A 14,667-nucleotide genomic window follows, 5' to 3' on the forward strand; every position below is an offset into this window, starting at 1 on the left:
TTGTGTTTTGGTTTACTTTTCATTTCATTTGACGTCCTTGACAATCTGCCAGATCCGTATGTGTTATCGATTTGATCGAGCCCTGACTTGGATCCGAGGGTATCCCAATTCCTTGTGGTTTTCTTTGTGTCACCTGAACCATTTAGTGTAAATCCAGCATCAATTCATTTCTTTAACAGGCATTCCTCAGTGAATTGATAACATCTATGACGATGAGCATTTGTGTGACTTCTGGATTTTTACTGCACTTCCTTTCCACGAAGCAGGTGAAGGCGAACATTGCGTGCATACATGTCCATTCCCCCGTAGGTTGTATGATAAGAGACGAGATTCGAGAGTTATGCTTGGCATCTGCGTGACGCTACTGAATATCAACATCACATTTGAAAAAGTATGAAGGCATTAAGCCCAAGTAGCTCATCTGTTAATAGCGTTCCAACTAAAAGCCTGAAGCCTTTTACTTGGCTGTGATCTGATACAATAATAATATTATTAGACTGTCACTGTAAGGTCCAATGTTGCTGTTGCGTCTCAGCCAAAAGTTTTCAGTTGATCATGCCGCTGCAACTACAGCAAGCTGACTAAGGGCAGATGCGGCGGCGCTCTAGAATGTATTTGCATGACAATCCCTCATTGCCTTTGCGGGCTGTCAACAAGGTCAAGGTTTGTGTTCCGGTTGCTCATTTCCAACCATTTTTACTTCCTTGTTGGCCAATAAGAGCTTTTTAGTGATAGTTATCTATCATATTAAGAGGTTATTTTCAATCTCAATTGACGTGGACAAGGGAGTTCTATTTTCTTTCACATAATCCAATTCATTTGGCTCAATTGATGGAATAAATTTCTATGAGTGCCTACTAATATTACTGTGTTGTGACACCGAAGTTCTGGATCATGCGGAGAAAACTCAGCTAAATGTAGGCAGGGCAATAGGGAACAATAACCGAGTCGAGATATTTAAAGGCCTTACAGGTCTTTTGTTCCTCTGGAACATTGTTGCGCATGGTGTTGGTCACTTTTTTGAGGATGCCACTTCATGCCCATGTATAGAAGAATACTGTACAGTACAATTTGACTAACTATTGTGTTTTTGGTTCTTGACCAGTTTGATGCTTCCTGATGTGATGTGACATACAAAAGCTATTTGAGGATAGGAAATCATCAATTAAAGGGCCAACACTTTGCACAATATTATTTAGTAATATTAATCATTATAAGAAAATTATTGTTAGATAGTACACATATATGGATTTTTATTTTTTTTTAAATTATGCTCTACAGTGCACATTCTTGCTCAGATATTGTGTTTGCACTCAGTGTAAAGCTCTGAAGTGCCATTCATTATGTAGTACATGTTCCATGTCACAGAATGAAACAGTGCTTGGGGACACTAATGCCATTGTTCAGGTCCTTTTAATGAGAGGTGTGTTTTTAGTTAAGCCTTACAGCAAAGAGCATTAACCGCACTGGAAGAGCTCTGTTTAATTTCCTTCTCACTAAAAACTCAGATGTGTGTTCTGTTGTTGACTGAACTGACCTTGTCTTGCCATATGGAAGATCTTTTCAGTCCTCTAACCCATGTAATGTGGTTCTCCATTACCAGTGTACATGATCTAATACTGTACTTGACATTAAAGTCTGTTTACATTGAACAATACAGATCAGTTTGAGAACACGTTAAATGTTCTAAAGGTACAGTGGACCTTGCTAGGTTGGCCCGCGAATATCGAAAATCCCCATTGAAATTTTAAACCCAAATCATTCTTTAAAAAAAAAAAACAACTAATGAGCCACCGCCAATTTTTTTAAAGCATCTGAAAAAAACCCCATATGTGAATCTGCAGGTGCTGAACCACAAGCATGTGGGGGATCCACGCAATAGTTGTATGGAAACTTACAAGTGGCCCGACTTGGGAGTTGAGCTGTCACTCAGCTGATTTTTGCTTTTACAAGCAAGAATTTGAGATACAAATCATGCATGGTGTGTGGGAGATGGTTAACAGTTATTCAAGAAATATGCAAAGTGCTTGCTCTATTTATGCTAGTTCATTATTGCCACTCCCAGTTGAAGCTCACTTAAAAAAAAAAAAAAAAAATCTTATTTAATCAAACCACCTTTTTGTCTTATGAAAGTCCGCTAGCTTGATGCTAACACTCCCAGTTGAAGCTCACTTAAAAAAAAACACAAATTTCTTATTTAATCAAACCACCTTTTTGTCTTATGAAAGTCCGCTAGCTTGATACTATCGCACAATGAAAAACGCTATAGATGGGCTAACAAATGTATCATTTTTTTTCATGTCAGTCATATTCAGAATTGTTCGGCCTTGGGGGAGGTCTGAGTGTAGATATGTTGTTGAAAGGCACAGAGGGCATCTTGGTTCTCAGGTTTTAAAAGTGAGTGTACAATTGTTTCGTCCCATGTGTTAGGTACAAAGCGCCTCAGGATTATCGATTGAAACCTGAGTGGGAAGTTCTAGTGACACAGAAATTGGTCATGACTGCATATGAGTTATTGTACTGTACTGTACTGTACTTGGTGTGACTTGTCTTTGCTTCCCAGTAGTTCCACCCTGAACCATAACCATCTCAGAGTCTACATATTTTGAGATTTATTTTTTTTAACACTGATTCTGTCAGAGTTGCTTCAAATAAGACCTGAGGATAAACACTGCCTGAACAAAACTGAAACGTTGTGTAATTTTAGTTCATGATGTGTTCAGGATCTTTTCTTTGGCGAGACATGCACACACCCTTCCCTGTAGGCACAGCATTATGTGAGTTCACAATTAGTCAGCACTTATGTTACCACCATCCAGCAAAAGTCACAAATTACTAGTGTCTTCTCTTAATCTTGTGTGAAGCTGAGATCTCATGTGAAGTTGATATCTTTGGCATAATGTCAAAATACACATGGAAACCGAGTATATGGCTTCACTGGTCACAACATTAGGCACAAACATTCTGTCCTTATAAAACTGGTAATCCTCAGTTAGTTATCATGTTAACTATATTTCTCTGTTATGGCTGCTGTTTGGAGTGTTTTGGATGTTTTCATTCCTCTTAGCTCATCAGAGTACGACACTAATATTAGTCATTCCTAGAGTTATATTATAGCACAGCAATATAGATGTTGTTTAGCATTAGCATTAAGCTAGCGGACTGAAAGGTTGTTATGTGGTTGTTTTAAATGCATAAATTGTAATTCTCCTTGGTCTATGTTTATTTTGACAGTCGGCTTCATGTTCATGTTCATGCTCCTCATTTCGTGTTTGATTAAGAGTTCTGAAAGTTCCATGAAGGCACATGCAGTTGGTTTATCTTCACTCTGATTAGCCAAATTTGGTGGATGGAGTTCAGAGAACAGATTTGCAGTACTGTTGTCCAAATATTACGTTCTCTTCAACTCAAACTAAACCAGATCCTTCTTGGAATCAAAGAAACAGTCTGTCACAGATAAGATTTATGTTGTTTTTTGGCCAGTAACAAAGTACATACAATATTGCAATTTTCGATTTGGACGTGATGGTTTTTTACGCACACTACGACTGCGTTACGTTTCATCATGAGTTTTTTCCTTCTTCTTTCTTTAATTTTTTTTTTTTTTTACTTGGCTTGTTGATGCAAAACAGCTCTAGCGGTCTTACTACAGCATATGTACATGATCAATTTTATAATGTATAATTAATTACACATCTTTAAATATAGTTTTTTGGGCATTACAAAACAATGAGGCAACATAAATATTTGCAGAGACTCTTCCATAGACAAGTTTCACCAATTGCTATACATCAAAGTACATTAATTTGTGACATATGTTTACAAGATGAGCTTAGTCGAGGCTTAATCCTTGGCTCTATCAGTGGCCTTATTGTCAGGGACCAGTAAGGCAAGTAATCTGTAATTTTGGATTTAATCTCTGTATCCCTCTGCTAGCCAAAATGTCGTAAGAAATACTAATTTAATTTCCTTGGCTAGTTGCCTTGTATAAAGTGGGGACAGAGCCCTGCCGTGTGTTATTGACTCCCACCCAAAAAAGTTTGTAATTGCCCATAGATTCTACAAAATGGCAAAAAAAAAAGCATTTCTCCTGTACTGTATAGCCTGACTAAATAAAACTCTTCCCCTCACTTTGGCATAGTTGTGCATGTTTTTGCTTTTATTTTGCTTGGTATCTGCTGTCCACAAATGCAGAATCATGTATGACATATGGCTGCAAGGATTAATTGAATAACTCAAATAATTGAATTAGTGAAAGCAAAATCTCTGCCATGAAGCATTGCGAGTATCATTTTTTTCACACGGGGTAATGTTAGTGCAGTTACAAGCACCAGTCCATTTAGAAATAAATTGGTACAATGGCAGTGAGCCAGGAGGAAAGATTGATAATGTCCAAAGTTCGGAATCAATTCACATGTAACAGAAGGTAAAGTGAAACGTGTACAATTGCCAACACAAGGTACCATAAACAAAACAAAAAAGAACAGAACTGTGAGCTAAATTAAATTGTTATATTAAGCATCGATAGGTAGAAATTATTGTAATGCCCCCAAAAGTACTCAAAGATAGACACAATTTCATTTACTTAAACAAACATGTAATAAGTCCATTCATACATGATCTGCCAATTGCCACTCAACATTCAGTCTGGTGGACTAGTGACTGACAGCCACTCTACACAAACACATTTGCTGACACCCAAGTCACTCACCAGGCCTGGCCCGTGATTCATAGCCATAAACAGTCAAAGTCACAGATACTACAGTAGAACAACGTGTGGTTGGCAATCCCAAGTGGCCAATTATTTTTTTTGATTACATTTTTATTGAATAATTGTGTAATCGGTATAATACTTGATTTTGATAGTTCATTGTGCAATAAAAAAAATAAAAAATAAAAATCATGGCATTTTGTTGATTCTAAAATATTGTATTCATTCAAGTTTGAGCGCAGGTACAAGAACAGTTTTGTCTAAAATAATGAAGTTGTAGTCTTGGGCCCATATTTGGAAGAAAAATTAATCCTGAAGTACCTCATTAATTATATGGAAATGATTCCTCGTCCATGAATATCCGCTTTATTACACTTTGCTCCTCGTATGCTTGGCCTTCCCTGAGAGATAACTTCTTCGCAACATCCCACATGACAAGGAATCTTTCATTTTGTGGTAGACACAATCACATTCCGTAAAGCACTTCCTCATAGAGTCTGTCGTTTAGTACAAGTAGGGCAATTTCTCAAGATTGCCACAACAAAGTGATTAGCGGCCTCACTTGTTTCTAATTTTAGGAAGGCGGGCTGTGTTTCTCATGCTTACAATGGTAACACTGGTTGGACTGTGTGTCAGCTTCTGCGGTGGAAAAGCACAGAAGGAAGAAATGAGGGGAAAAGTGCCGCTTATGATACTGAATCAAAGCCAGCCATTTCCTGTTCGCTGAGCCAGCTTCTGCTCAGCGCTCTCCATATATGGTGATGGTATTTGCATGGAAGGAGAAGCCTTATGGATCAGGACGGATACTGGAATGCCTTCTATGAGGGGGAAAGTCCCTGACCTTGAGTTTGGGTTTAGCTTATGTAACACTTGTCTCGCTTGAGGTTTATTAGTAAACAAATATAAGCTATAAAACACTCAAGTTTAAATTCCACGGTGGAGAAGCTTATTGAACATGAAACAACTTTGACACGTTGGTTGGAAAGTGGCGTCCCTCTCAACCACTATCACACTTGGCGCTATGACCTTTAACCCTACACAGCCCAGTGTGCGATCAATCAAGACACCTCCCAGGCATCTGTGTGCGTACTGTACGTGTGTGCCGCCCTGTTTCCCTGGCCAGCTCCTCCCTGCCTGTGACTGTTGACGTAAGACTATTTTCTCAGTCGTCTTGCCTCATTAAACCAGCCCGAGTCAAAACACATGAAGCCATTCTCCCAACATTTGACATGCACCTCCTACATGCACAACTTATTAGTTCCCTCATCATGAATCTGCACTTTTTCATTCCAGACAGGTTAATTGCAGCGCACTTGTTTTTTTGTTTTCCTTTTTCCCACTGGATGGTTTTCCCACACACTCTCTGTTGTCAATTAGTGACATGAGGCATTCGTGGGTCTTGGTTTTGTCTGCGGTGCCAAAACATGCTTAAGTAAAGTGCTCAACATTTTTTTTTTATCGCATAAAGCATTGGAGATATTGTACGATCCTTTTACAGATGGCATTCACAGAGAAGTCACTTGTTCTTTGGTATGAAGAACACAAATGTGCTAGGTACGCTACTTGAAATCTTAAAATAGCTCAAAATGTTGCTTCTTAAGAAGCAATTAATGGCTTCCTTTGAGCTGACTTTATATTGGACCAAGTGCAGGATGCATTGTGGACTTACAGTATATTTCTGTATGATCTTCATCATCTGCTCGTGAATCAATTTAGTTGATTTGCCATTGAGCCATATATTTTTTTAATTCCATGTTTTTAATAAAGAAAAATGCCACCATGTTACTGAAACATATAAAATGTTATGTAATGATATTAACTGCTTTTACTGTATGTTGTTGGGACAAGCCAGGTCACAACAACTGTAATGTGTGCATATTTTTTAAGGGGTGTGGCCTAGTGAGTAATGTCAGGAACTTGGCCGTTTTTAGTCTGCGTATCCTCTTCAACGTGTGAGTTTTGGCTAACTGTTGCTATTGTTTTTATCAGCCATCTGTTTCATTATTCAAAAACTTTGTTTCTTTATCGTCAGTGCTGTGCATTAATTGCTTTTCTCCCTGCTTCTTTTGAATGCGCCCAACCGGTGAGGAACTCTGATTAGGTTTGAGGAACTGCAATTTGCATTGACGTGCTGTTGTTGCATTCCATTTTGCAAACAGAGATAGCCTCTTGTGTGTTTCTCAAGTTGAGTTCTTGTAGACTGAAATGTCACCATTTTAGACAAGACAGATGAAACCGCGTGACATAGGTGTTCCTTTTTTTATATTAAAACCAATTGTAGCACAGTCTCCTCCCACTACTAACCAAACACTCAATGGCCACCTTTTATAGGGAAAATCAACCCAAAAATGTTTTCTTGACAATAATATGCTCTATGCAGCCCCACTAGTCTAAATACGGTATTCTGGTTATTGCGTTAGTGGAATATGAGTTAAGCAGCAAAATCCAGCAGTTTTTATCAATATCAGAAGGCGGCCATTTGCCACTTGCTGTCGAATGAAAATGACATCAGTGTTGCTCAGGTTTCAGGTAACATCCAATCACAGCTCAGCTTCAGAAAACAGGTGAGCTGTGATTGGTCGATGCCTGAGCCCTGAGCAACTGTGATGTCATCTTCAGTTGACAGCAAATGGCAAAATGGCCGCCCCTTCAGATGGATTAAAAACACCTGGATTTTGCTTCATAACTCATATTCCACAAATGTACTTATCAGAATGTCATGTTTAGACTAGTGATGTTACATATATAATCACATATTATTGTCAAAAAATATTTAAGATTGACTTCCCCTTTAAAATGTACTGTGTAAGTAAGATTTTGTGTGCTTTATTAGATATGTATCCATTCTTCCAGATGTAACATTGGCATGTTATTGTAAAAATTATTTTTTTTCCCCCTTTGCCCCACCTAAAAAAAAAAAGCAGTAAAAATGTTAATGGGTGTGAACTGAAGGATTAGTCAGGTGTTAATTGGTAATTGTCGCACAGAGGGAAAGTACCTGGGTTCTGCAAACGCTGTAAAAAAAATTCCGTCATCGCAGTGTGTAAAGTGGTTGATTTTCTTCTTGTAAAGTCTAAATTCACCCTGGAAGATGTTAAAAGCACACCAGTTCTCTCTATAACAAGTTAATGAGTGACTGACTTTCCACGGGATTTTAATACTGGCTTGTTATTATCGCTAGAGAGGAAGATTTGTTTAATACAGTTCCAGTTTTGATCTGATTAGATCTTGGCGGTAGATTGTTTCTTCTCTTTTTCCTTTGACCATATGAATTAGCCTCCCCTTACCACGCTTCCCCACTTTCCTGTCAGGAGGAAGGCAAAGGTTCAACAGTGGATGCTCTCCGACTGATTGGCCGTCACCGGCCACACTGCGCGGTGTGACCTTCTTCCACAGTAGCCACACACTGAGTGACACAACACTGACTCATAACGCATGATGGATGACCTCACAGTCGGCTTAAGCAAAACAAGAGATGTGGGCAGAGTGTTCGGATGTGGATAGAAGTCGGACCCAAAAGGAAGCACACTCATCATGCTGCAGCAATCACAAAATGTGCAGATTGGGAAGAAGTGTTTTTTTTTTTTTGTCTGATTACCTCATAGATGGTGAGGTGCCTCAAAACCACACTTACCTTTGTTTTATTTTATTTTATTTTTTTCAATCCATTCATCTTTTGTATCCAGTCATCTTTTGTACTGCTTATCTTCATTAGGGTCATGGATGTGATAGAGCCTAGTCCAGTTTTATAAACACACACAATTTTTTTTTATTGATTTTATATACTATTTATTTATTTATATAGATTTTTAGAACACTGTTTTAAAATGATTATTCAATTGAAATATATTTAACATAAAAGCTTAAAAATAGTTTTTAAATATTAAATGTCAATATTTTGGCCTGAAAGTTGAATACAACTGAACTTCACATAGGCAGTGTTTTTTCTTCATGTGCCACTAGAGGGAGCCCTCATAATTTAATGTTTTAAGCAAAGAAAAAAAAACAATTCTGCATTTACAAAGATAATACTGTTTAGTTTTGAGAGAGATATAGTTGTCTTTAGTATTGTGGTTGTACTACACTACATCTTATCAAGAGATGCAGCTCATATTTTGATTTGGTTACCGTATTTTCATGAAAAAATAATTTAATTTTAAATGTAATCATCTCATTTTATGATAAGAAAAGTGTAGTAAAAAGTCAATTAAGTGCTCTGGTTGGCTTTGCTGACTCATCTATTTTTTTCCTTGTTTGTGTTTTTTTTTTTTCAGGGGGGCCGGGGTCAGTTCGGGTACCACTGGCAGAGCCACAATGTCAAACTCAGTGGCGTGGACGACATGGTGCTGCTCAGCAAGATCAACGAGGACGCCATCGTGGACAACCTGAAGAAGAGATACATGGATGACTACATCTTTGTATCCTTTTCCTTACAATGGCGCCTCACACCTCGGCGAGGAATTGCGAGTCTCCCTTCACCTCCGCTTTTCCCAGAATAGCCCCGATAGTCACTGGCGGCAGTGAGTAACTTCGTTGTCGGAAGCTAACGCCCGCCCCTGCTGCGGTTAAGGGGGCACAGGTCAGCTTGGTACGGGTGCCAGATGTTTGACTCACTTGCCCAAGGAGGGAAGATTTCACTGAAGTGCAAACTGTGACGAAACAGTCACTTGTGTGGAGTCTGGATGACCAAATTATTCAATGTACAGTATATATGTGCGTGTTTCTGTGTGTGTGTATATGTAATATATATATATATATATATATATATATATATATATATATATATATATATATATATATATATATATATATATATATATATATATATAGGTGATAGGCAGCCCCCCCAAAAAAAGCTTTGTAAATGCCTATAGATGCTACAAGATGGCTGCCAAGTACTGTTTATGTCTACATGAAACGCCTCAACTCACGTTAACATACAGTAGAACCTCGGTTGTAATTTTTCTTTGGTTCAGTTCATGAGCCAAAATGTTCACAAACCAAGGTAATGTTTTCCATTGAAAGGAATGTACACACAAATAATTTGTTTCGGACCCTTTTTTTATTTTTGAAGATAAATACTGTAAAATATAGAAGCCATTTACATTTAATACAGTTAAGCGTCTTTGTGTGTTGAAAAAAATACTATAGAATTTTTTAAACTTATTTTTGCAATAGTACATACTGTATGATTATACATTGAAGCTTCCTAATCACATTATTGCAAGCAGTTTCCACTTTATTTGGAGCTAAACTGAATGCTAATTTAGCGCAAAGTAGCATTGATACTAGCTAAGCTAGGAGGATAGCTTAAAAAAAGAAGACGCAAATTTGCAAAGTCAAAAATGCTCATTTGCAAGTATTCACTGTAAAACTCATTTCCATTCTTTCTTTCTTTTTTCTTTTTTTAACCAAGAGACGACTTTATCCAGGCTTCGAGTTGGCTAAAGGTTTGGCATAGTGCAGCTTGTTGCTTTGGACAGAGAAGTTCATATTATAAACATAACTAATGTTTCTACAGCAATACCGTCCTTCAGCAGGTCTGGTTTAGATTGAAACTATTGAAAGCAATGTACATTTCACAACTATAAGGATTTATTATTGTAAATCAAGCACATACACGCATAATTTAGTGAATGAACAAGTCATGAATGAAGAATGAAGCAGCCTTTTGAAAAGCAGTTCTCGAAGAAGCACTTTTATGGCCGTGTCTAAGGGTTGTGAACTTTGGCAGCTTTAGGCCTGACAGCTCTTAGTCAGGATTTAGATGTTGGTCAGCAAACAGCAGCAACTGTGCAGCCTCCTTGCCAGCAGTGCTGCCGGTTGCTCACTGCAGGCCACCCACAATAGCAGCTTTATTTGTCACCAGCAGCACTATGGTTTCAGGGTGTAAAACCTCACAACGATGTTGAATTCTCGGCCATTTGTTCAAAACCGGGGGCTTGATTTAGAAAGAAGATAAGGTCATTTCTTCTTTGTCTACCAGGCTGTTAAATTGCCTTGTGCATGAACAACTGGAACTGCAAACTAAAACCAAACGAAGCATTCAGGGGTGTTCAAAGTCTGGCCTAGAGGCCATTTGTGGCCCACTACATGTATCTTATTAATACGCTGCATATTGTAATACGATTGAACATGGCCTCTGTCAAAATACTGTTAAGAGAAAACACTATTTTTAAGTAAAAATTGCCAGAACAGAATGGTACAAGATATCACACTTTATTTGAAATAAATGTTTAAATGTAAACAAAGGTAAATGACAATCTGACACATGTATTTAAATTTATTAAAGTTATAACAAAAGTTGGCTGTTCAAAGCGATCACAAAAACAGCTAAGTGAAAATATGGCCAACGTTTTACATTTGAAATGTTAATAAACATAATGTTACAAGATATATTACTTGTGTAAAATTATATTTTAATGTGAAAGTTTATTTTAAAAAATTGTCAAATGTGTTTTTTAGTTAACAAAAATTTTGCATAATTTGTTTTTCTTGATATTTTTTTTGTTGAAATTGTAAATCTGTTTTGTAACAAATATTTTAGAGTATTAAAATAGTGTTAATTAAATTAAGTTATTTAATTTTTAATGAAATTTAGATGGCAATTCAATCTAATATTACTTTGCTTTGTTACAGATCACACCAAGCAGTGATGTACTTGTTTTCTTTCTTGATTTATGTTTATTGCTTTGCATGAGTTGAACTACAGTATATTGAATTGCTTTTTAACATTTTTCAACAGCACAAGGTGAAGTGGCCATTATTCCACTAAATTAAGTACTGTGCATGTTTTTTTGTTTTTTTTTGTGTGTTCTGTTTGTTTGTTTCCCCCCTCAGCCTAAATTGGGTGGGGCTTTAGTTGTCTTAGGTAGGTTGGAATTATGAACAGTATGCACACTTGTGCAACCATATGATTGCAGTTTTTTTCTTTTGAGTTGTACAGATTACAGGTAACAATAATGGTAAAAAAAAGTTTGGAAATATTACAAAAACCTGGCAGTTTTACAGGGGTGTATAGACTTTTTATGTCCACTGTGAGGCTGTCAGAGGGAAATGTTTCGTCATACTTGTTATAGTTGGATTATCTATCTGAAAGTGTAGCAAATGTTGTGTAATTTGTGACTCTCCCATTGAGATTAATTTGATCTTTCTCTTTAGATTACTCTTCTCTTTACAATCCTTAACCAGCACTCTTGTCAGACATACATTGGTCCTGTCCTGATATCAATCAACCCCTTCAAGCAGATGCCCTACTTCGGGGAAAAAGAAGTGGAGATCTATCAAGGCGCGGTAAGTAGCTTAGTTGAACTTGAAAGCATCCGTTCAAGCTGTGTCGCTGCAGTATGCGCAGCTTTTAAGATGTTACCGTCCGTCTGTAGAACAAAGTTGCTGAAAAGAACTGGGTTGGATCCAGTGCGAACGGTCCAGCTGGCGAGTGCAGATGTTGTCTGTCAGGAACTGGCATGATCACCGGGAAAGTTTGGCAGTGCCGTCATAGGACTGCGTGTTCAGCCAGCTGCTCACTTTAAAGCCCCCTGTAACAAATACTCAATATTGTGCGGATAACTGTACTGGTTGCCTTTTTAAAATGCATAGATTTTATTTATAGTAAAAAAAACTGGGTGGGGAAAAAATAATGTGATTCTTATCTGTGCTGTTTAGTGCCAGTACAAACTTTTAGGAAGTTGGAAAACCTGTCATCATTTAAATTTGTAACAGGTTCAATATTTAAATCAATCTCATAACCCGGCCACCGTTGATATATAACCCCGATTTACCCCACATTATCTCAGTTGTCCTCCGTTTCCTCACTGGAAAATATTTATTTTTTAAGTTCAATTGAGTTCAACTCATTTGCTCCCAAAAATGTATAAATACGTTCTATTTTAAATATCACCATGCTCCCAAAGGCGTATTTATACGTTTTGTTTTGTTTTTAATGCTAGAGCATACAGAAGGCTTTGATGCAGCCTCTGAACTGAAGAGAATGCTTGAAGCAATTGTAGTTATTACAAAAACGACCAGCAGGTGGTAGCAGAGTATAAGAGATCAACCAGGGCCATGTTGTAAAAGGCTCTTTCCCCCACAGTTTTAAACAGATTTGTGAATAATGATAAAACTGATCTATATTGTAATGCTAATTGCTGCAAAATGGAAACAGATAGAAATATACTTTTTTTCTGATGAATGAAAAGACTCTAATCTTTCTTTTGGTAGGTTTTTTTTTTTTTTATAGCAATAGAACAAAATATTCTGTGGGCCTTGCAAAATCTGTCAAAATCCAGTGAAACAGCCGGGAGCAAAGGGGGTTGCTTCGGTGAAAATGGCTGGGAAGTTGTTGGAATTGTACGACTCAAAAAGTTTTAAAATGAACTTGCTCACTTTTCAGCACAAAAACCTGGCATTTAAACAGGGGTGTGTAGACTTTTTATATTCACTCTATATTTGTGATTCTCCCCCCTTCCCATCAGGCCCAGTATGAGAACCCACCTCATATCTACGCTCTGGCAGACAACATGTACAGAAACATGATGATCGACCGAGAGAACCAGTGTGTCATCATTAGGTAAGAACACCCGATATTTCATGACAAGAAGATAGGAACTGTTTGCTCCCAATCATCGCTTGAGTCACAAAATCTGATCTTTTTAACTCAAAGGCAGACTGAAGGTGATTACAATCATAGATTCAGGAGGAGTGTCAGAAGAACAAACCAAACAGGTTCCTCCACATCGTAATTATTGGAGGCGACTGGCAGAAAATGGTGCCTTTTCCTCCATTATGTCATTGTTCATTCTAGTCGACATGGGCCCATCTGAAAGGAAATATGCACTAATGGCAGCATCGTCGTCGCTGCTTTCGTCATGGGACTATTACGGAAGAGGTCAAACGCAAAAGCAGATCTCCATTTGAATGTAGTAAAATTAGTTTTCTTTTTTTTCTCTATTCATGTTGAAGCTAATATTTTTCCACCGTGTCCACTGTCAACCACTAGATGGTGGCAGCCGTGGCACACCATTTTGTTTGACATGGTGTAAATTTAAATTTGAAAGAACAAAAATGAAAACAAGAAGTGTTTCAACACAACCTAGTTTTTGCTGATTATTGAATGTCAAATCCTCATTTTATAGTATACAACCTTGAGCTTGATTATTGATGTATGTTGTGAGATAAGTTTGTTAGTTTGGAAAATACGAGACTCGTAAACACTATTTGTATCATATTTTTGTGTTATCTGTTGCTTTTGCTCCCTTCCAATGTTTACGTCATTTCAAAAGTGTGTTTAAAGGACTTTAAAAAAAAAAAAAAGTGCTGTATGTGCTATAAAAATGCAGAGGAAATATTTCTATCTGATGGAATTTACTTTAACCCTATAAAGCCTGAAAGAGAACATTCTTGTTCTTTGTAAATAGAGTATTTGTCCTTTTAAACAAACAAACATTTTTATTATTTTTTGGGGGGGTGGGGGGAATCAACTTCACTTCCACATATGACTTTTGATTCGTGTCATATTTGATACATCCGGTCACAATGCTTTAAATTGGTACATTTATAACTGTCAAAAATATAATAATAAACAGACATATCAAACAGTATTTCCAAAAATCAGAAAGCATAGGTGTCTCTCCTTTCTCAATTGGGGGCGACCTTGCAAGGTCGCTGGAAAAGCCATCAGTTGGGTGATACTGCCCTCTAATGGATTATCCGTGCAATGCATGTGTCAGATCATATACATTGGGGTTGTAATGAGAAAAAAAAATTATACTCATGAAATAGAGAGCTCAAAATGTCTTGTATTTAATATGATACGTTTGGCTTTATAGGGTTAATACTGTATTTTCCACAAGTTTTACCTTTTTTTTTTTGCTTTGGTAAGAAATCTAACATCAAATGATGCTGTAATAGGCTTGGCTCTATTTTTGTCTAAATGCTGCTTTTGTTGGCTTTTGCAC

General features: G+C 37.3%; 1 protein-coding gene across 2 annotated transcripts in view; it reads left to right on the forward strand.

Moving 5' to 3' along the window:
• Window positions 1–14,667, forward strand: part of myo1ea (myosin IEa) — a 48,123-nt gene that overhangs the window by 4,514 nt on the left and 28,942 nt on the right. For both annotated transcript variants that reach the window (XM_077563514.1, XM_077563515.1), the window contains exons 2-4: window positions 8,986–9,129; window positions 11,915–12,004; window positions 13,186–13,280. In XM_077563514.1, coding sequence (XP_077419640.1) covers window positions 8,986–9,129; window positions 11,915–12,004; window positions 13,186–13,280 — 329 coding nt within the window. The remainder of the gene's footprint in view (window positions 1–8,985; window positions 9,130–11,914; window positions 12,005–13,185; window positions 13,281–14,667) is intronic.

The sequence above is a fragment of the Vanacampus margaritifer genome, chromosome 4 (genome assembly GCF_051991255.1).
Source record: "Vanacampus margaritifer isolate UIUO_Vmar chromosome 4, RoL_Vmar_1.0, whole genome shotgun sequence".
In the NCBI taxonomy this organism is placed as follows: domain Eukaryota; kingdom Metazoa; phylum Chordata; class Actinopteri; order Syngnathiformes; family Syngnathidae; genus Vanacampus; species Vanacampus margaritifer.